This window comes from Mobula birostris, chromosome 2 (genome assembly GCF_030028105.1).
Source record: "Mobula birostris isolate sMobBir1 chromosome 2, sMobBir1.hap1, whole genome shotgun sequence".
NCBI classification, from domain to species: Eukaryota; Metazoa; Chordata; class Chondrichthyes; order Myliobatiformes; family Myliobatidae; genus Mobula; species Mobula birostris.
The window spans coordinates 102,536,338-102,557,530 of record NC_092371.1 but is presented as its reverse complement, the minus strand read 5'-3'; the positions used below and the strand labels follow the sequence as shown (position 1 = coordinate 102,557,530).

At 39.9% G+C, this 21,193-nt stretch overlaps 1 protein-coding gene across 2 annotated transcripts in view; it reads right to left on the bottom strand.

Moving 5' to 3' along the window:
• The window catches only part of tfap2b (transcription factor AP-2 beta), a 76,522-nt gene extending 55,590 nt beyond the window's left edge, over positions 1-20,932 (bottom strand). The window contains exons 1-3 of one of the 2 annotated variants that reach the window (XM_072245841.1): positions 20,852-20,932; positions 15,267-15,716; positions 5,824-5,884 (exon numbers count right to left, since the gene is read on the bottom strand). In XM_072245841.1, coding sequence (XP_072101942.1) covers positions 5,824-5,884; positions 15,267-15,716; positions 20,852-20,932 — 592 coding nt within the window. Of the gene's footprint in view, positions 1-5,823; positions 5,885-15,266; positions 15,717-17,155; positions 17,795-20,851 lie in introns of those variants that run through there. The other variant, XM_072245843.1, reaches the window with a different exon arrangement.
• Between the last annotated feature and the right edge of the window lie 261 nt (positions 20,933-21,193).

Below are 21,193 nucleotides of genomic sequence, written 5' to 3'. Positions count from 1 at the left end.
TGATTCCCTCTCCTTCACCCCCTATATCTCACTGTTTCCCTCTCTATCCTCTCTCTTTCTCTTCCTCTCTCTCTCTCTCTCCCCCTCACTCTTTCTTTTCTTCCTCTCTCTCTCGCTTCCTCTATCATTTAGAATTTCTTTAGCAGAGGATGGTGAATCTGTGAAATTCATTGCTACAGACAGTGGAGGGAAAGTCAAAGCAGAGGCTGACTGGTTCTTGAATAGTAAGTGCATCAAATATCATGGAGACGGGAAAAGAAAGGGATTGAGAGGGAGGGATTGGCAGAGCAGACTCAATCAGCTGAATGGCCTAATTTTGCTCCTATGTTTTGGTCTTAAAGTCTATCTCTCTCTTTCCATACTTGGAGCAATGACAGATCCTGCAGACTTGTTCCCTAATTCCAGGTTTCTATGAAGATTTACGAATACCTCTAATTTAGTGCAAGAATTCCACTTACTCATGTCCCCTTTCTGAGTGGTTCATGGAACTTTTCCCCTATCTGCTAAATAAAAGTGGACCTAACACCGTGAAGGACAGTCCTACCAAGCATAGGATTTAACTCATTCTTATTGATCAGAAACTGCACATTTCTACATGGATTATTAATGGTTATTGTTAAGTTTACATGGCAGAGTAACTTTCCAGGAAAGTCGATAACATAATTAAGCAGAGCCTTTATAAGACTGACTGGAGGCACCTTAGGGAAACCATGTTTACCCAAATACCCATCATCTTAATGTTGTCCAAGCCTGAAATATAAACGATTTAATACTGTGTCCTGTGTAAATCTTGAATTGCATGCATTTCAAGATTTACACAGATTTGCGCAGATTCAAGATTTGCGTTTATCTTTTAGTCCCTTTGTTTTTACAGGATTACAGTATTACAGTCCATTTCAGGAAGTTAAGATGTAGGAGCAGAATTAGGCCATTCAGACCATTGAGTCTGCTCTGCCATTCCATTACAGCTGATTCACTATCCCACTCAAACCCATTCTCCTGCCTTCTCTCCCTAACCTTTTATGCCATGACTAATCAAAAACACATCAACCTCTGCTTTAAATATGCCACGTGACTTGGCCTCTAAAGGCATCTTTGGCAATGAATTCCACAGATAAAGCAGCCTCTGGCTAAAGAAATTCCTCTTTGTCTCTGTTCAAAATGGACATCTCTCTACTCTGAGAATGTGATTCATCTAGGCAACGTTTTTTATTACAGACACAGTTACGATGGGCTGAATGGACTCCACCCATGTCCTAAATTTCTGGGATTCTATGGTAGGAGTTCCAAAACTCTATCATGTGTATGTATCTATGAAGCTAACTATACCCCAGAATGTTGTTTTGCCAATGTTTACTCATCGTAACATGTACTATTAAATCTGAATGAGGAAGGCAGTGATATCCACTGCACCCCCCCCCCACCATATAGAAGAAGGAAAGTGTTTAACCAATTACTTATTCATGCAGAAAATAATTTATCTCTCCACATGACACAGATTTTAAGACTTTAAGACCATAACAGCATAAGACATAAGAGTAGGATCAGACCTTTCAGCCCATCGAGTCTGCTCCACTATTCCATGATGTATTATGATTCTCTACGCCTAACTCCTGCCTTCTCCCCACAACTTTCGATGCCCCTGACCTACTAACTTCTGCTTTAACTATACTCAATGACTTAGCCTCCACGACTGTCCGTGGCAATGAATTCTACAGATTCACCACCCGCTGGCTAAAAAAATACCTCCTCACCTCTGCAGTGATGTAAAACTAGAGGGCAAAATAATCTAAATCTGTCACATTTCATTGTCAAGTGAGGAGTTTAACAAAATAGGTTCTGTCTTTCCAAAATTGAGAACTTTTTGAACTACTTATTAATTGAATTTATATTTGTTTTATTTCAATTTATAGTTTTTCTTATGTATTGCAGTGGACTGCTGCTGCAAAAAAAAACACAAATCATGATATATGCCAGTGATATTAAACCTGGTTCTGATACTGATTCTTTCTCAGAAATGCTTATTGTGCCCAGGGGACAGATTTCTGAATGGACAATGAACCCATGTACACTACCTCACTGTTGTTTTGCCATTTGTGTTCTCTTTTGCACCACTTATTTAATTTAATTTGTACATCATGTCTATTTCTTATTGTAGTTTATAGATTTTATTGCTTTTATTACAGTATTTCATGAGGTATGACATTGTACTGCTGCCGCAAAACAGCACATTTCACCACCACCTGATTCTGATTCTAATTCTCTTTCAGGAAAACTATTTTATCCATGGAGTAGATTCTGAAGTGCAGAGTACCGCAGTGAGGATTAGGGCATTTTGCAATCATTTTGTTCACCCCCAAACTGTAGTTGCTCCGAGGCCTTTATCCCCCGGCAAGCTCGTCTTCCTCCCAATATATAAACGCAAGAAGGGCGAATGAAGTTGTTTCACCCGTCTTGTAATTCTGTTCTGAAAAGCTATTTTTGGTTAAGGACATTGTTTTTAACGAAAACGGTTACAAAATGTGTCAAAGGGGGAAATTATCTGACTGGTAATGACCTGTACTTCTAAAGAAAGTTGATGGTATAAGGAAAGATAACTCTGGAAGAACTTAGTAGCAGTAATAACTCGCAGCTGTCGTTGTGTCGTTACTTATCTGCATCAGTTATGTTGGGATATAGATCGCTATTTCTTTTCTGAAAAATTAGAGTCAGACTTTAGGCTGGAAGATACGCATTAAATAAATCTTTTTTAAAAAAATCTGCTTCAGAGCTGGGCAGTTGTAATCAAAGCTTTTAACAAATATTCTTTCGAGAAAGGGGAGGAAGGAACTTTCTCTCCCTGTTGGAATGGTGATTTTAACCCCTGTTACTATAAACTACCTCACTATTTTGTTTTTCTTTTTTTTTTGCTCTCTTTTTGCACTATTTATTTCATTTATATATACTATGAGTATTGTGTTGTTGTAATTTATAGATTTTTATTATTATGCAGTGCGAGATCCTGTTGCCGCAAAGCAACACATTTCACGACATATGCCAGATATATTAAACCTGATTCTGATTCTAATTCCGTTTCTGAAGCGTTTATCTAGAATTGTCAACGAGCTGAAATACGAAATCACTCAGCTGGATTCAAAAGCATATTTCTAATCTAAAGTCGCAAAATATTGCAGATCGGTGGCCCGTCGCAGTTTTACAATGTGGTATCTTCTCTGAACACTTGCAACAAGCGTTTGTCTAAATGTTGTCCGCGAAAAAAAATCCATCACAGCAAATTCAAGATAAGGGGAAATTCCAGTCAACACGTTGCCTAGAAAGGAATGCGCGCAAGCGGAGATGATCTGGTGTCTCTCTATATTCACCTGGTGACGTGCCAGCTGAGATCAAACCACCTCTGTCCCTTTTGGTTGTGTGTGTGTGTGTTTAACCTGTTGACGGAGATTGGAGGCGGCTGATCGGTCAGACGTGGAAAAAAAATAGAAAGTTGGCCCGTGCACGGTTCACGGGGCTTCCATTGAGAGAGAAAGGTGCAGCGAATGTCAGAACTATCACAACACATTAGCGCAAGTTGCCACACACGGACTCCGAGACAACATCAAAACGGGAGGGGCGAGCAATCGGAAGATTATTCTGTTTGCAACCTTGTGCAGAAAATCAGCCTGGCAGATTTCAAACACCAGTATGGGAAAAAAAAACATTAGAATAGAACTTAAACTCCATCGTGAATGTAACCAAGAATAACCTATGTCCAGTGTTGTCTTACACAGAAAAAAACGCCGGCAGAGAGAAAAAAAAGTACCATGTGGAGATAGTGATACCATCAAAGGCGACATAGTCATGGACAGAAATTTGACAAGAGAATGAAACAAAACAGATAACCATCATACCGCACCCATTCCCACTTCAAATACAGCCAGCGCTGCATAACACAACCAACAATCTCCAAATTGCACCTTACAACTGGACAAGTTGATGCTTTCGTGCCAAACGTGAACTTCAGTCATTTGGTGACAATATTGTGAATGTAGCAGCAAGGTCACCTGCAGTTTTGTTCAATCAGGGCTAGACACATGAGCAAATGATTTTTTTCCTTCATAAAGACCAATATTACCACATGGCATAGAGTGGCAAACTCATTTTAAACATTGTTTCCCATTACATCTCCCCTCCACCCCTCGACCATCAGGCCCTTCAGACCAAGGAGAAAACTTCATTTAACTTCATTCACCCCAACACTGAACTGTTCACACAGCCAAAGACTCTTTGCCTCGTGTTCTCGATATTTATTGCTTACTTATTTATTATTTTATTTTTTCTCTTTTCGCATTTGCATAGTTTGTTGTCATTGGCACATTGGTTGCTTGTCAGTCTAGATGTGCGAGGTCTTCCATTAATTCTAATCTGTTTATTAATATTTGCTGTGAATGTCCACAAGTAAATCTTAGGGTTGTATATGGTGCCATAAATGAACGTTGATGATAAATACACTTTGAACATTGAACCATAGAATGAATTTTTTTTTGGATAGCCAACCAATATCACGTTTCATTCAACTTTATTCTATCTTTTTTTTGATTGGTGTGAAAAGATTTGTTTTAGTCATCCGGATTTTCAACTAATCTTTATTTCAGAAAATAATCAGCAAGGGGTAATTACTGATGGAAACTAAAATAATCGAGACTAATGGATGTTTTTCTTCACCTCCCTGCCTGCCTATTCCTCCAATTCACGGTGTTGCTCTTACTTAACCTTCCATGGATCTAACCGTCCAGCCGCCAATTCATCCATCAGCCATTCATCCATCCAAACCTATGTTCACAGATTTCACTTCTAAACCGAAGTTAATTCATAATTTGAAATTATTATTGAAACAATTTTACCATGCTCTAAATCGCTGTTTCAGTTTTGTAAATTAATTATAAAATTCCTAACCAACGTTTATAACTTAACACAACTTCACCTGCCCCATCACTGAACTGTTCCCACAACCTATGGACTCACTTTCAAGGACTTTTCATCTCATGCTCTCCATACGTGTTGCTTATTTGTTTATTGTAATTATATTTTCTCTTTCTTTTTGTATTTGCCTAGTTTGTCCGTCTTGTCTGGCTTTCATTGATACTATTGTGTTTCTTGTATTTACTGTGATTGTCCACAACTAAATGAGTCTCAATAGCGAAATATATGGTAATAAATTTACTTTGAACTGAGAATATTATTATAATACCCGTAAACAGCTAAGTGTTGGCTCATTAAGAAACATGCCTCAAAAATTTAGAAATGTCACATTGGTTACCTATTCTTAATTCCTTCTTGAAAATAGATGCAGCACTTGAGTTAAAATTAAATGAAACATCATATTGGTTGGATATCCATGAAATACCTGCTTCATTTCTTGGTAATATAATTGTTAAAAAAAACTTAGGTTTAAAATCGTGCAAGGGGGAGACATGAGCACATCAGCAGGTTGTTCTATGGTACCCTGAAGCAACTAGCTACAATTTCTGTTTATGCCACACCACCCTGGACCCAGCGGGGGGACAAAAATGAACTGATATTATGTGTACTAAAGAAAGTCAGTATTTCATTTTTGGCAAATCAAGACATGAGTGTTCTTTTTTTTATCAATAAACATAGATACAATTAGCCAATCTAAAAAGTGGTACTGCTGCAATGGTTCTGAAATCAATTATTTCAATAGACAGTGTCGCTATAAGGTTACAGACATACAGCAAAGAAGGTTCATTGTACATGGTTAGGGGAATACACAACAGAGACGAAGCAACTTAACCGTGCATTTTAATTCGTTTTTATATTCCATACCCTTTTTAATGACGGATTGGTCCAATAAACTCATGCCAGTCGTAGCCGTGTCATCCAAAGCCTGTTAATATATAAAAAAGGTCATATCACTATTCAAATTGACTTGATATTAAACAGTCATGTATATAAATCAAGCCGAACCGAAATCGACTATCTGTTATTTCCATTTATATTACCTGTTCGAGGGTTTATTATTCTAAGAAGGAATTACCAGAGGAAATCAAATTCGCCAAAATTACATATTATCAAAAAATAAGCTGCCTAACATCTGGGACCCGACTGCCTTTTTTTTTGTCATGGCGGAGAACAAACGCAGGGACAAAAACATATATTTGTTTAAAATGTACAGCTAAGTAATCGAATTTAACAATTCTTCCCGAAGGCGCATTTATCGTTATATGTAACTGTGTAAATATGTATGTAATATCACCTATATATTTCATGTATGATATAATGATGCATATTTTCACCTTACATGCTCAATATAATAGCGCATGAGATATGAGATGGATGTATATCTCAGTTTATGCAATTATATAATAGTGTTATTAGTAAACAGACCGCCATTTTGCCAGCGCAAATATTATTAACTAAACGAGTAACCAATTAAAATGTTAATTCGGTATTGAAGTGAATATATGATGGGAGATGTATGATATTTTCGGTTTACTTCAACAGGAGCACAAATTAGTACAACATTTATTAGACAATGAACTCTAAGTAGATCATGCGGAGTAAAGCACCCGTATCCTTGCTTTGAATTAGTTTCTGCAGAAATTCACTCATCTAGAGACTCGAGTCTGGAAATGACTTTATGCTATATTGACCCATTTAGAACAAGGCAGACAGAATCTTGCCACATCTTTAATTAAATCGTGATCGTGCAACTGCTACAGCCTATTATGTCTTCTTGTGTTCAGATGCGTGCGATAATCTGACCCTTAGCGTCAGACGGTTAATACCATACGACACGCACGATTATTTCTTAAATGATTAGCTTTGTTTCTGTTTTGGTTATTTACATCTACGTTGGTTAAACAAAATAAGTAATATGTAACCCTCCGAGCATTTAACTCTTGTAGGCCCTTTAGATAATCATAGATGCGTCATATAATTGTTTTTTTTTTAAATCCAAGGTTTTACATGGATAGGAATTTTGGAACGTATTCCGGGCTTGCGTTGGAGCGATAAAGGACAACTTCATCTCCTACGATTCTCTACAAATAGAAGCCCAGATTGATAATCTCCTTCACCTGCCCTCATCATAAGAGAACAAGCAAAATGCACAGGAGTTTAAGAACTTGGGGAGAAGATGTAATTCCTCACGAAAATGTTGAAATATTTTAGGAAAGCCCTGTCTTGTCATTTTGCTGATGTTTTCAAACTCCCCACAAAGATTTTGTTTTACTGACTTTCCCTCTAATAGTGAAATCACCTTGCTATACCATTCAAAAATATACTGTGGGTATAATTGGTCTAGGTAGGGTCTTTAATATCTAATCTGCAAACATAACCAGGAAAAAATATTTATTTATTTGAGACATACAGCACGGAAGAGGCCCTTCCGGTCCTTCGATGCCCCACTGCCCAGCAACGCCTCGATTTAACCCTAGCCTAATCACCGGACAATTTACAATGACCAACCGGTTGTGGTCACGATTGCTCCAGGATTTCTAATATCTAAACTGCAAACATAACCAGAAACAGTATTTTAGATAGTATTTGATTTCCAACACACAGTTAAGCCCAGTGCATAGGAGATATTATTATATACTTGACCGAACAACGTTAATAGAGCGTGGCAACATCCACGTGTCCCCCAGACACGTGCTGTTATCTCTTATAGACGATGGGCAATGGGATGATAGCACATAACGTGAAAAGAAATATCACGGCATCGAATTCAACCTAGTTCGAGTCATTAACTTCAGCGTTTAATAGATTGAACAGTGAATTACCGTGCATGCATTCAATCAATAATATTTTATCACTTAAGATGCGCATATTTCCTTCGGGCAATAATTTTAGAAAAAATGTTTTGAGATGAGCTTTAGATCAGCGAAATTTTCAGGAGAAGTTTGTGTAGCTAATGAGAAAGGTCTTCTTTGATTTTCTACCTAATTATCACCGCCTGCTGGGTTTTTGTAGAGGATATTCACACAGCATGTTGGCAGTTAATAGTCACAGAGAGTATCATAAAGATTTAATTAGAAATGCACGCGGAAATGAGGGAACAACTAACTCACACTTTTAATTACCAGACTCTTTGCTTTAAAGGGTTGCGAACAGCGGGATTTTTAACAAATTGCAAAAGGAAACGCGTGCACGTTTACAAACAGTTTACTCAACGTATCCCCCTTGAATTTCGCCGAAGTTTTATTGTTTGCTCTTCTCTTTACGCCGTGACTGCAGCGGCGCCCTCTCTACATTTCAAATCACGCGCTTTTCCAATTAAAAGAGCTAGGATCGAATCGTTGAAGTCGAAGCGGCCGAATTGCTAGCTGGTGCGTTACTATCTTGCATCTCCAAATAGACAGTCTCTGATGTATATTCGATTTAGAAACAAGGTCGTTCATAGCCACTTTGTGGGTGTGGCAGAAGGAAAGGAAGTTTTGCAATGATTATCCTACAATACTTCTCCTTTGACATATACGAGTGTTTTCACACATTTAATTTTTAACAATCGCACTCAAAAGATAATTGGCAGATCAGCGTTTTTGAACTACGCTCCAAAACTGTGGAACTCAATATCTAAAGTTATAAGGGAGGCAGACTCAGTTCACACTTTTAAACGCCAGCTCAAAAGCTGTTGAATAACCTACCTTTTAGCTAACATAATTTTATCTTTTATTTTCATGTTTACACCTTAATCCCATTGTAAAGCACTTTGAAATTTGAACAAGTTATTATCATTATTTTGTGTATTTTTTTGTCTTAGTCCAAGCTGGTAAAACCTAAGGTTCAGGCATAGCCAAGCACACTCATTTGTCAATTGCTAGGGTCTTCTGGACTGTTCTGGTGGTGTTTAGTATTGCGGCTTTCTGAAGGTTTACATAGATATTGCTGTGTTGGCCTGATTGATGCTATTGTGTAGTGACTTTGGGATGGTATCAAAATATTATTATTATATTTATTATTACTATTAAATGACGATTTAAAATCTCTCTTCTGAAATTTAGGGCATTGGCCTGCGGGGCTGCAAAAAGTTATTTATTTGTGTAAGTCCACGAGTGACACAAGAAAAGAGTCGTCGTTGTTCAAAAAACAACACTAGGTATCATAGTTAAGCCGGCTATTGTAATGAAAACGAGTACCAGCGCAGATAAAAAGGTTTGGCATCGTTTACCAACCTGGATCACATCCCGGCAGATATAATCTGTACTACGCGAGTGTCGCGGGAGTTACACTTTCCGCGGCTGCATGCAATGAAGAGACGTATCTACGTCTTTTTAGGCCATGGAGGATTTGTAATATACATTCTTCATCATGGCGTGAAGCCTCTTAGAAACGCGCTGTATTATTTTAACACCAGCGTGGAGTCAATACTGTTTGTGGGCGTGTAAAAAGTGGGGCAAGGAAATGATTCAATGAACTGTCTCAGACCGTAGGGGAACAATGAGATCCCGTCAGCTGGCTGCGCCCGATGAAAGAACTTCATAGATCAAAGTTCATTTATATATATATATGAAACTGGCGCTCACCCTGATGATTGTTATTGTGCTTATCTGTCCATACTATCCTACCAGTCATTTTAAAATCACGGCAATAATTATTATCCTCAAAAAGCAGCATCTTTCACTCAGGACCCCCATTACCGAGGACATGCCCTCTTCTCGTTGCTAACATCAAGGAGGGGGTAGAGGTCCGGGAGCCTGCACACACTCACTCAGCGTCTCTGGAACAGCTTGTTTCCCTCCCCCATTAGAATTCCGAATAGAGAATGAACACGGCCTCGCTATTTCTGTTCTCTCTTTGCGCTACTTTTTAAATATAATTTATGTATTTTTATTGTAACTTTAGCTTTTTATTATGTATTACAGTGTACTGTTGCCGCAAAACAACAAATTTCACGACATATGCCAGTGATGTTAAACCTGATTCAGATTCTGAATTTGTCATTGATAAAATACATTCATCCCTGCCAATAAACGTCTGATGCTATAAGGAAAAAGATGGTTATTGAAAAAGACCCTCTGCTGAATTAGAGCGGAGTTGATCTTAAGGCCGAAATGCATCGTTAGGGATCATCGTAAATGAACCACGAAACCATCAATCACTAAACTCCCCTTTCTCCTCCTGGGTAAAAAAATCTATTCGCCGAATTATGATTAATTCTGACAGATTTTAGTGTTGTTTTCATTTTCAATTAACCAAATAATCCAAGGTTTGAAGGAGTTACAAGTATCTGGGATAAAATCGTTGTAACCTAAATATCTTAACTCTGTCAACAAACGGTGACAACCTTCATCTTTGATCTTTAATCCAATTTTTAATTTACAAAACACTGATGTTTGCATATTTGACTTTCACGGAGGGGGTTATATTTCGTCATTCCTTTCACTTGGCATCCTTCCCGCCACAAATAGTGACGGAAATCAAAACAGCCATTGTATCCGGTAAAAAAAAAATTCGAGGAGTCTGCACAACTTTCCTCAAGACTCAAACATTAGAGGGCCGTAAGGTATTTCCTCCATATTTTCTTTCTTACATTCATCATGCAGTGGTAATAGAAAATATGTTTTGATGTTATTCAGTAACCCACATAAACTCTGTCATATAAATACCACGGCTCAATCTAGTTCTTTGAGGATGGCTAAGGAGCAATTTGTCATCATTCTCTTGATTAACACCCCGTTTATTTTAAACGTGTGAAATGTAGCGAAATGATGAGAAATTGAATTTTATTTAATTTTTTGGTAATTTGGGCGGACAGGAACCAATGAAGTAGACTGTATCGTTCTGGGGAGATTGTGTGTGTGTGTGTGTGTGTGTGCATGCGCGCGCGCGCACGTGCGCGCCAGAGAGAAATAGGAAGGGGAGAGTGTAAGTTTGATGTGTTTCTATGTGTGTGTGTGAGAGAGGGAGAGGGGGAAGTGTATGTGTGGTGCGTGTGTGTATGCATATGAGTGTGAGGGAGTGTTTGTGTCGTGTGTATGTGCGCGTGTGTGTGTGTGTGTGTGTGTGTGTGTGTGTGTGTGTGTTTTATGTCTGTGTGTATGTGGAAGGTGGTAACGGGGGTGGGTGTGTAGTGGCGAATCTGTGGTGTAGTGGAGAGGGAGGGTGACGTGAGGGATGTTGGCTTGAAGAATATAATGGTTCAGACAGGTAAACTATTTAACAGTGAACATATTTTTTACATCCGAGTTTAGAATGCATGCAAGCAAACAAAAGACAAGCATTTCACTGGCCATAGAAAGGTTCGAAACAGTCATGAAAACGTGCTTTCGTTTTTAAAAGCCTCTATAGTCAGTCACAATAGTCTCGTCGGATTTCCCATTTCCATTGTTCCAATTTTACACTTTAATGACAAATGATGCTTAGGTTAATCAAATGCAAATTATTTAAAAGAAAACTCTCAGAATAAACATCATACCTGTGCTTCTAACGCATCAGACGGAAATATTTGCTACAATCATTTAAATGCCATCGATTATACTGCTTCAAATGTGTTAATAAATACTCTCTCGTTATGTCGCTAAACGTTCAATATGACTCGCGTATTATTAACATGTTAAATGATATTAGCTCGGATTTACGATGCATCGTCAAATATTATTAAAGTGAAATCTAAATCGAAATGAATGGACCAATTAGAAGTACGATTAATTTATTGAACATTTATGCCAAACTAAACATATTTTCAAAAGAAATCTCATTTTGCAGCTGTCACTTCGTAGTTGTTTTCAGCTTAATTTTGTCAAAATCAAGAAAGTCGCTCAGGGAAAAAATTCAAGTAGGGTAGTGTAAATTGCGTAAATACTCTATAATATTTCCCCCTTTTAATTCTCTTTCCGAGCAGCTGCCTACACATTAAAAAAAAGAAACAGTACGCGTAAACAATCTAAAGCTTTCTGTTAAGAGGCATTCCTGCCGCTATCAGCTGCACCATGGTATTTTTGTGCTGACATTATCCACAATTAGCTCCTATAATTACCCACTATATTTCCGTTCTATTTGCTGTGATTTAGGTAATGGTAAACCAAACGGTATTCCAAAATGCATCGCGTTTTCTGTGGAATCCCTCTGGTTTTTTTCTGATTCGCAACACTGTGTCCAAAATACGAACCGTGGCGTGGTTCAGGAACCTGACCATTTCAATTCAATGAGGATGATCGAATCCCGCGTTTGGTCGTGTTAAGAAGCATATAATTCTCGTAAAAAATAAAAGGGCTTTTCTCTTATTTTTTACAGGCCATTCACTGAGGGTCAAAGTATACTCCACGAAATAGAGTTAACGTTTCAACGAGGAAGTTATTAGAGTTAGTTTCTTCTAGCAGTTGGACTGTTAAGGCAATTGTCTGTAATATATTCATTTCCGAACAATTTCGGACTTTAAAACCAATATTTAATTCAAGTGAACGTATAAAATGTGAATTGCCGCTCTATTCAGGCTGGGTACAATCTCTCGGATTGCTTCTGGAATACTGAATACATTTTTTACTGAAATTATATATTCAAGAGATAAATCGATTTTGGCATCTATAGTGAATTATATTACTAGTTCTCCGAAACTCAGTGCATATACAGCTGAACATCATCTTAGGTTCAAAAGGAATCGCATTAAAATGTTGATGACAAATATTTATACATGTATCACGGTGGCATTATCCGATTACATCTATGGCTGACGCCCTTAGTCATGAAGTGGAATCGCAAAACAATATGGTAAGTATAGAAAGGGTACTGAGACATTAATGCTGTCCCAACTTGTAGGTATAATTTTAAATTTGCTGAAATAATTGTAACTGTGTCAAAATACTCATGCTTGTCACAACAACAGTGGACGAATAAATAAACGCACGTTTAAATGATAGTCTGTTTCTGTGTTTAAAGTGACTCGGTCTAAGCCTGGGCTGCTGCTACGTAGTTCCCCCCGCTGAAAAGCATTGTCAAGCACGCGTACAAAACATTCACGGGGAAGACAGCAACATGAAAAGTGATCTTTGTGGCTATCAACAAATCCACAGCATCGCCTCATTTGTTCAGGCGGTAGCAACTACCAAGCGAACGAGCTGTGGAGGGACAGATGTCCAGAACGACCTGGAATTTGTCCCCTGTGAACCTTTGGAAGCAATAATATTTTTGCATAAATCAGCGCAGCATTCAGTAGAGTTAATTTTGCCGTTTCAGTTTATAAAAATATTGAATGAAACTAGAAATAAAATCCCAAGTGCCAGCTACAAGACCGTGGTTAAGGCTGATGCCGATAAATAATCGAAACACTTGGTAAAATAATATTTTATATTTCGATCATTTGCAATCTAATTGACTGAAATAAATTAACTTCCTTGAAAAGGAAGGAAGACTTATTTACTGAGTTACCCTGGGATTAAAATCTGCAACATTTAATCACAAGTCCAGGCCATTAACGCAACAGATAAACTATGATCTAATATGAAAGTGATCCAAAAACCTAAACATCCAAGCCAATTTAAAGGTCCGTACGATGCTACTGCGATTTGTAAACTGTCGTTGGTCAACAGACATGATTCACAGAGGTATTTAAACTAACACTTACTAACTTCAAATTAATAATTCAATGTGCACAGTCCTCCTCATTGTTAAATTCGCCTGAATGATGCAAGACGGCATGCAGACAATCGTTTAGAGAACGCAGAGTGGCGGACCACAGCGGCCATATTTGTTTAAGAGATTGTACTTTTCCCTCCAAAACTATGTATTGCTTTGAAATGAGTTTTCTTAAATGAATTAAGAAGAGCACAGTCTCCATTTGTTTCTACAGTAATGGTATGTTTCAATCCAGGTTCACTAGTAACATCTGAAACTATCCCCAATGCCTGGCAACCATTCACACACAAACCGGCAATTCACCGAGCACACACGCCACAGTTCAGGACACTAGTTTAATAAGCAGGTTTTCTTGGAATATGTACTGATTTTCAAGGTCATCAACTTAGTAATTTTCTAACTGTTAATTTACACACTTTCCATAATTCCCAAACTCCACATTTGTACAAACATATAAATATTGCCGATGAAGTAGCATCTATTAAATATATCATAAGATAATTCTTACAACAACCGTGCGTTGCCGTTCCCCGAATGCACCCCTTAATTACTATTAATCTGGAGGAAATCCAGTAGTTCTTACTTTGTGTGGTCCTTTCTACACCTCACCTGTGACGGCACAACTTGTGAAGTTTTCTAATTTCACACAGTCTCGAAACCTGCATCTGATCTCATCTCATCTAATTGCAGAACGACTATTTTATTGCATTTATTTATCTATGAAATTGATTCACTAAAATAAATGGAGATAGCAATTGAAATGGATTGGATGCACTAAATCGTTTCACGCACATCAGAAGATAATGTTAGAAAGCACCATCACTCATTATTATCCAATATGATTTCCTCTCTGGGGGGCAGTTTTGATAAGCGCTTTTGTGGCCGACAGTGTATGTATTTAACAAGAATCAGGTTCTATACCAACAGAACAGAGAACAGTGTAAGCACAAGACCAGGTCCTTCGGCCCACAACATTGTGCCAATCCAAATAAATTAGTGATCAAATGGCCAACTAAACGAATCCCTTCTGCCTACACAATGCCCATATCTTGCCATTTTCCACGCATCCATGTGACTATCTTAACGTCCCTTAAAGGTTCCTAATGTATCCATCTGTCTCTACCACCACCACAGGCAGTGCATTCCAGGCACCCACAACCCTGCGTGTAAAATAACTTGCCCCCTGCATCTCCTTTGAAATTTCCCCCTTTCTCCTTAAATGCATGCCCTCTGGTATTAGACATTGCAACCCTTGGAAAAAGATGCTGTCTGTCAACTCTATCTATGCCTCTCATAACCTTATAAGCCTCTATCAGATCTCCCCTCAGCCTTTTAATAGTTTCAAGATACGTATAGTTTGCCAAAAGATAAATGATAATTTGCAACTTATACTCAGCTAAGTGGACCATCTTCCCACAGAACTGAGAATTAGATTATGTTGCAAATATCGAAGAAACAAGCTGTGACAATGAATCTCTCGTTTAGATAAAACAAACTCTTAAAGGAATTTTAGACGGACCTATTGTTACAATGCTTGTACCTGAACACAAAGTAACACAAAGACCTACTGCTGTAATATTACATTACAAGTATCACTTTACTATCGAGACCAATGACTTTTGCAACTTTGCAATGGAAGCGACGTTCAAAACTGCATTTGAATTGGAATGCCTTTCTTATATAAGGACACTCACCTGGATGTCTTCCATGCCTTGGTGGCTGATACTGTGCAGAGACAGACTATCTCCCATCCCCGACTCCAGTCCATGAGCAGAATGGACGAGAACGTCTGGCCGCCGCACGCCGGGGTAATCCCGGCGAGGGTCCAGCCCTGTGATCTGGGGCAAGACCCGGGGCTGGTGTAGTAGACTGGGCTCGGCACCCACGTCTTGCCGCTGTCTTTGCTGCCAGGGGTGTTGCTGAGGTTGGTGAAGAGCGTTCAGGGAGTAAGGGTCGTTGACGTGCGTGTACGGATCCTGGCTCTGGTGGTATGGGAGAGGTTGGTACGGAGGAGGGAAGTATGGCGGTTGAAAGTCCGACGTCGGGGTGTGAGAAAGCGGTGGAGCGGTTGAATAGTGTCCCTGGGAGACCGACCCGAGTTGGGACAGCCTCGAACTGTGACTGTTAACTCCATCGTGTCGGTCCTGCGAAAAAGAAATGGCAGGGCTTAGTCCAAACATTGTGAATTTATGATGCATCCCCTATGCACCAAAACAAACAAAATAGTAAGTGTAAAACGGCACAATATATGATCCAACAGAGGGGGAGAAAACCCTTAAATATTGTCTAATTAGCTCCGCCATAGACAGTCCCAAGCCCGGCTGCAAAAGAAGGAAGGCTGGGTGTGGGGTTAGCAACCCCATCCCGTAAAAACCCAGAGCTACAGAAACGCCCACGGAAGCTCTGAAGTGCTCATCCCTGCGAGAGCAGGGTGTTCCTGCACCTCAAAGGACTGAAAGACTGGACCAGTGCAGGAGGCTCTGGCGAGCTGCTGTCGTCGGCCTGTGCCCCGGTAGGGAGGATTGGCTGAAGTAGAAGGAAACATTCTCTAATTGTTTTAGAAAGGATAAAATTATCAACGAAGTAGGCATCTTTGTCTGTATGTTGTTATTTTTCATTGATTTTATTGCGTTTCTTTGTATTTACTGTTAATGCCCGCAAGACAATGAATTTCAGGGTTGTATATGGTGACATATAGGTACTTCGATAATAAATGTAGTTTGGACTTTGAACGTTCTAGCGCCAAACTGAACAGAGCACGTGGAACGCATTAAAATGTTAAAAGTGGTAACAACGAAAAACGTAAACAGCAACACAGGGAAGAAAATAATCTTGAAGACCTAACAGGCTTTTAAATAATTTCTTAATATCATATCTGCAATTTTAGATGTCACTTCTTACGTTCAATTGGAATTGTGCATTTAATATAAGGAAACCGAGTTTGATGGATTTATCACATCAGATCCAAAACAAATCTTTAAATATAAATATGATAAAGTCGTGCGATGCAGGGAGGCGCCGCTTGGATAACCCATATAGGGGTTAATGGATGGGAGTATAATACTCCTCTAAACGTTATTACAATTAATATGAAATAATGTGAAATGGAGGTTCGTCACAACCCCAATACACCAACAACCCTCCTCCCCCCCACACACATGTGCCACATGTAACTTCAGAGAGAATTAATACGAAGGCATCAGTGGATTTTAACACGCTCGAAATGTTAAAAATAGTAACAAATTAAGGCGTTGTGGGCAGGAAACGCGAACTTACGAAAATCAGCGATGGCGAATAATGGGGCTGTATTTAGCAATCGCCTCGATTAGAACAGAAGTAAACAGCCAGGGTTCGAAGTCGAATGTTAAGTACACTTAAGAACATATTTACCCGAAACTGAACCTCAACTCGCCAAAAGCGATGAAGCGCGGTTGAAAGTTTTGGCCAAGTGACGCGTCCATTTAAACCCGATTAGATAAACAATGCAAACAGGAGAGAGGGAGCCTCCAATTACGGAGTGAATTACAAAGCCACCGGCGTTTTGGGGCGGAATGGGAATGTAGCGAACACTGATCAGACTCACCATAGCTGTGTAAGTGTGGACCAACATCTGTGGCAAATCTGATCACGGACCGTCAACAGAAGAGAAGAGAGAGTGCAAGAAGAGACGCCCGATTGCCCGAAGTATCTCCAACGCTATAGCCATCAAAATTGCTCAAAAAAGGGGCGAACGCTGTGGATTTTTGAAGTCCGGCTTCACGACCAGTGTTCCCCTCTCCAAGGCAGGATGCTGACTATTTACATCCGTCTCTGCCCTCTACGCCGCCTCATAATAATTCATATTCATGACTATTAATATTACACGAATACTTAAAGGAAGAATAGTGGCAAATCGAGCGTGAAGCAGCCAGCCAGCGCTCCCCGACTATTGTAAATGACGTTCATTCAGACGAGAATTACCAGATGTAATCAGGCAAGGGGTGGGGAAGGGGGGAGGGTGGGGGAGGGTGTGGTGGTGGTGGGTGTTACTAGTGACACCGTGGCCAGACTTTTTTTTGGGGAGGAAGGGGGGAACAAAGTTTTGCCGAAATTTAGCCAGGCATCTGAAGGAGCGTAGTTAAGTAGTCCAGTCAGATCCGGCAAATGGGCTATCTTAAAGAAACAGAACCCTCGTCTCAGCTTCGTTTTAAACTCTGAGTGTCCCGCGACCTTTTCAACACAGCCCAACCTTTCAGGGAGGCTGTACGTAAATGCCTTCTGTAGCCATTCGCCTTGCGAATATTAAGGTTTTTTTTACACACACTCTATAAAGACTAACAAGTAACAGCGCAATTTTTACAACGTCCTGGTTACGTAACTTATACCGGAAGAATTTCGTTTTCCGCATCGATGGGGCCAGAAACAAGTGCACTGATCGGGAGTAACACATTCAAAATGCTGGAGGAACTCAGCAGATCAGGCAGTATCTATGGAGAGGTATAAACAGTCGATGTTTCGATCCGAGACCTTTCTCACGACTGGAAATGAAAGGAAAGAAGCCGGGATCTTTTTTTTTTATCGGGGCGTTAATACGTTTAAAGCATCAGATATCATGAGCTGAATATGGAGGGGGACGCAGATTGTATAATGTTGTTATCTCATATATAAAAAAGTTCACTTGTTAAAGTCAAACGTGTAAAAGAAATGTGCGACATTCGGGAGTTTCAGCCCTGACAAGATCGAAACCACCTTGTCGCTTCGACAACATGAAGTTGATCTTACCGGAGATTCACTTAAACTACCTTTCGCATCTTGAATATTTCACATGTCACGTGGTACTGCCAAGAATATTATGCGGTGAAACAGGTTAAAAGAAAACCAACCTTTTCTAGCTTGAGAGACCATAAAGATTGTGATGCTAAATTCCCTGGATCTGATCTTTTTTAAAAAAAATAGTTCGTGTTCTAAATATAAGATCATCTGCACGGAATGTAGAAGATTCACAACCAACGTGTGAGCGGGAGAACGCCAGGCATTTTGCAAATTGTTTCTATGGAAGAATCTACCGCCAAAAGCTTTCTTTGTTATCGAAGGCGTTACAAATCTAGTCCTCACGCTCCCTAACTTATTTTTAATAAAGTCTTCCTTTTCTGCCGCCAGCTGTAAAACATTTACAAGGGTTTCCGCAGAGATCCTTGAAGTTTGCAGAACTGATGCAAGCAGGCGGGGGTGGGGGGCTGGGTCGGGTAGTTGTGTGTGTGTGTGTGTGTGTGTGTGTGTGTGTGTGTGTGTGTGTAGGGGGTGGGGGCGTGATGCTGCGCGCTACTTGTTCCGGGTTATTGTCGAACCCGTTGGACTGGATTGTCCGCTCGTTCTGATTAAAAACTCAGCCCGTTCATATGACATCAGTTGCCTCGACCCGTTCCTCCAAAACCAGCGAGTTTGAATAACAGACCTAACAAAAAGAAAGTTCCAAATGTTCACCGATACTGAGTCTAAAATGTTTGAGTGAGCCCCGTGAGCGTCCAGATTAACCGGTGTTCACTCACTGACCACTGGTGTTGTGCATTTCGGACAAATCGCGAAGTTTTAATCTGAATTTTAACTTGGTGTTTCAAAGCAACCACAGCCGAGAGTGGATTCTATATTTTAACCGAATTCAGTTGATAGCTGATAGTTGTTAGTTGATAGCTTATCTTTGCCAACACGAAAAGCTAGGTCAAAAATAACTGTTATTTAAATAAATTAAATCATTGCTGATGATAAAAGTGTTAGATTACGTTCAAGGCTAAGCTGCTTAAATGCATTTGGCAATCTAATTATGTATGAATCATTAAATAGTTTCGACATTTTAAGTATACAGCGTTAAACAAATCAGGAAATATGGTCTTATCCTCACATGCTCTTGATAATTAAAACGTTTGCATATAAAATTACGCATTTGCCGACGGTCTTTTGTATGCTTGATTAAAAGAAACCACGAGAGTGAAACAGTTCCGTGTCCACGACAGATTGAAATTAAACCAGACCTTCAAAGATTCTACCCAGAAGCTGGCGGGATCTTTTGAAGAAGGGATAGAGTTGGGGAATAAGCGATGAAGTTAAACTGATTTATGATTTCTTGTATTGTAATTCTGAAACAAATGCTTTGGATTTTGCCAGCGTTCGTTTGATAATTAGCCTGGCGAGTGCCTTGAGAGCAGAGACATTTGCGGCTCTATAGAGGGCGGCTACCCGCCGGGCCGATCTAAAAGGGTCTGAAAGTGGAACGTTGGCAGTAATTCATCAGCCTCTATAAGCCATTTTCTGGCCTCTTTATGTATTGTTACCCTGTTCGTTTAATTCAACAGACCGCTCCGGGAACATATTATAAAATCTTTTCCCAAACGCGTGCTATTTGCGTTAACTTTTAGTCAGTGCCAGCTCTGTATAAAACCAATGACCTTTTCTCGTTCCTCTTTCACAACGGCAATCTTGGGACTGCTGATTCTAAGCACAGCGGACTCCAGTCTCTCCTTCTCCCTCCTGTACGCCCGCTCTACTCTATGCACACCGTTTTTCTCCGATTCTTTCCGCCGATTCAACTCTGCCAATGCGAAAACGTGCGAACTACAACTTTTTAAAACATTAACCGGCTTCTCGAATTACCCGCTTGCTGAATGTGACCTCTCGCAATTCCTAGCCTGACACCGTCTCACTTCACCAGCTTTGGGCAACAGCGGTGAATGCGCACGACCTGTATCTAAAAATATTCTTTACAGTCTCGGCGCAATTGCATTATAATAACGGCTCGGCACGGGAAGATAACCACAGTTTTGAAATTGTCTTTCCAGAAGCAATGCAGACGCGCTAAACTAAATAGGTGTTAAGAAACCGCCGCCTTAACGAAAACCCCACAACAAAGCTGTCACAAAAAGTCCAGTCACAAACAGGACTCAACATATACAAGATGTGTTCTCCAATATTGGGTGGAATGCAACATTCAGAACAACCCACACAAAATGCTGGAGGAACTTAGTAGGTCAGGCAGCATCTTACGGAGAGGAATAAACAGTCGACGTTTCGGGCCGAGACCCTTCATCGGGACTGGAAGGGAAGGGAGATGATAGAGTAAAATCAGAAATTATTTTGGTTAGCAGACGTGAATCGGACATTTCAGAAAGACACAAATCTGACGTTAAATGTTTCATATGTCGAAGGCAGAAAATAGCCAGGTTTACGTTCGAACACCCAAGAAAGTCTCTTACACCCGATGAATCCGCTCCATTATAAAACACAAACGATTTCCGTCTTTGCTCACCTCGTAGATGTCTTCGTATTTGACATTTTCCACGAGTTTCCAGAGCATGTTTGCAGTCTGGTCTTTACAAGATGAGTGCATTCATGTGAAGAGCAGCTGTCCGCTTTCTCTCTCTCTCTCTCTCTCTCTCTCTCTCTCTCTCTCTCTCTCTCTCTCTCTCTCTCCCTCCCTCCCACTTCTCTCTCTCTCTCTCTCTCTCTCTCGCTCCCTCTTCCACTCTCCCCCTCTTTCCCCCTCTCCACTGATAAGTCTTCACCGAGGGAAAAAAGAGCTCAAGCCGACGTGAATCGCCGTAGCTCCCTGAAATGGCAACAGTTCTACCCCGGCACTACTCCGGCACAT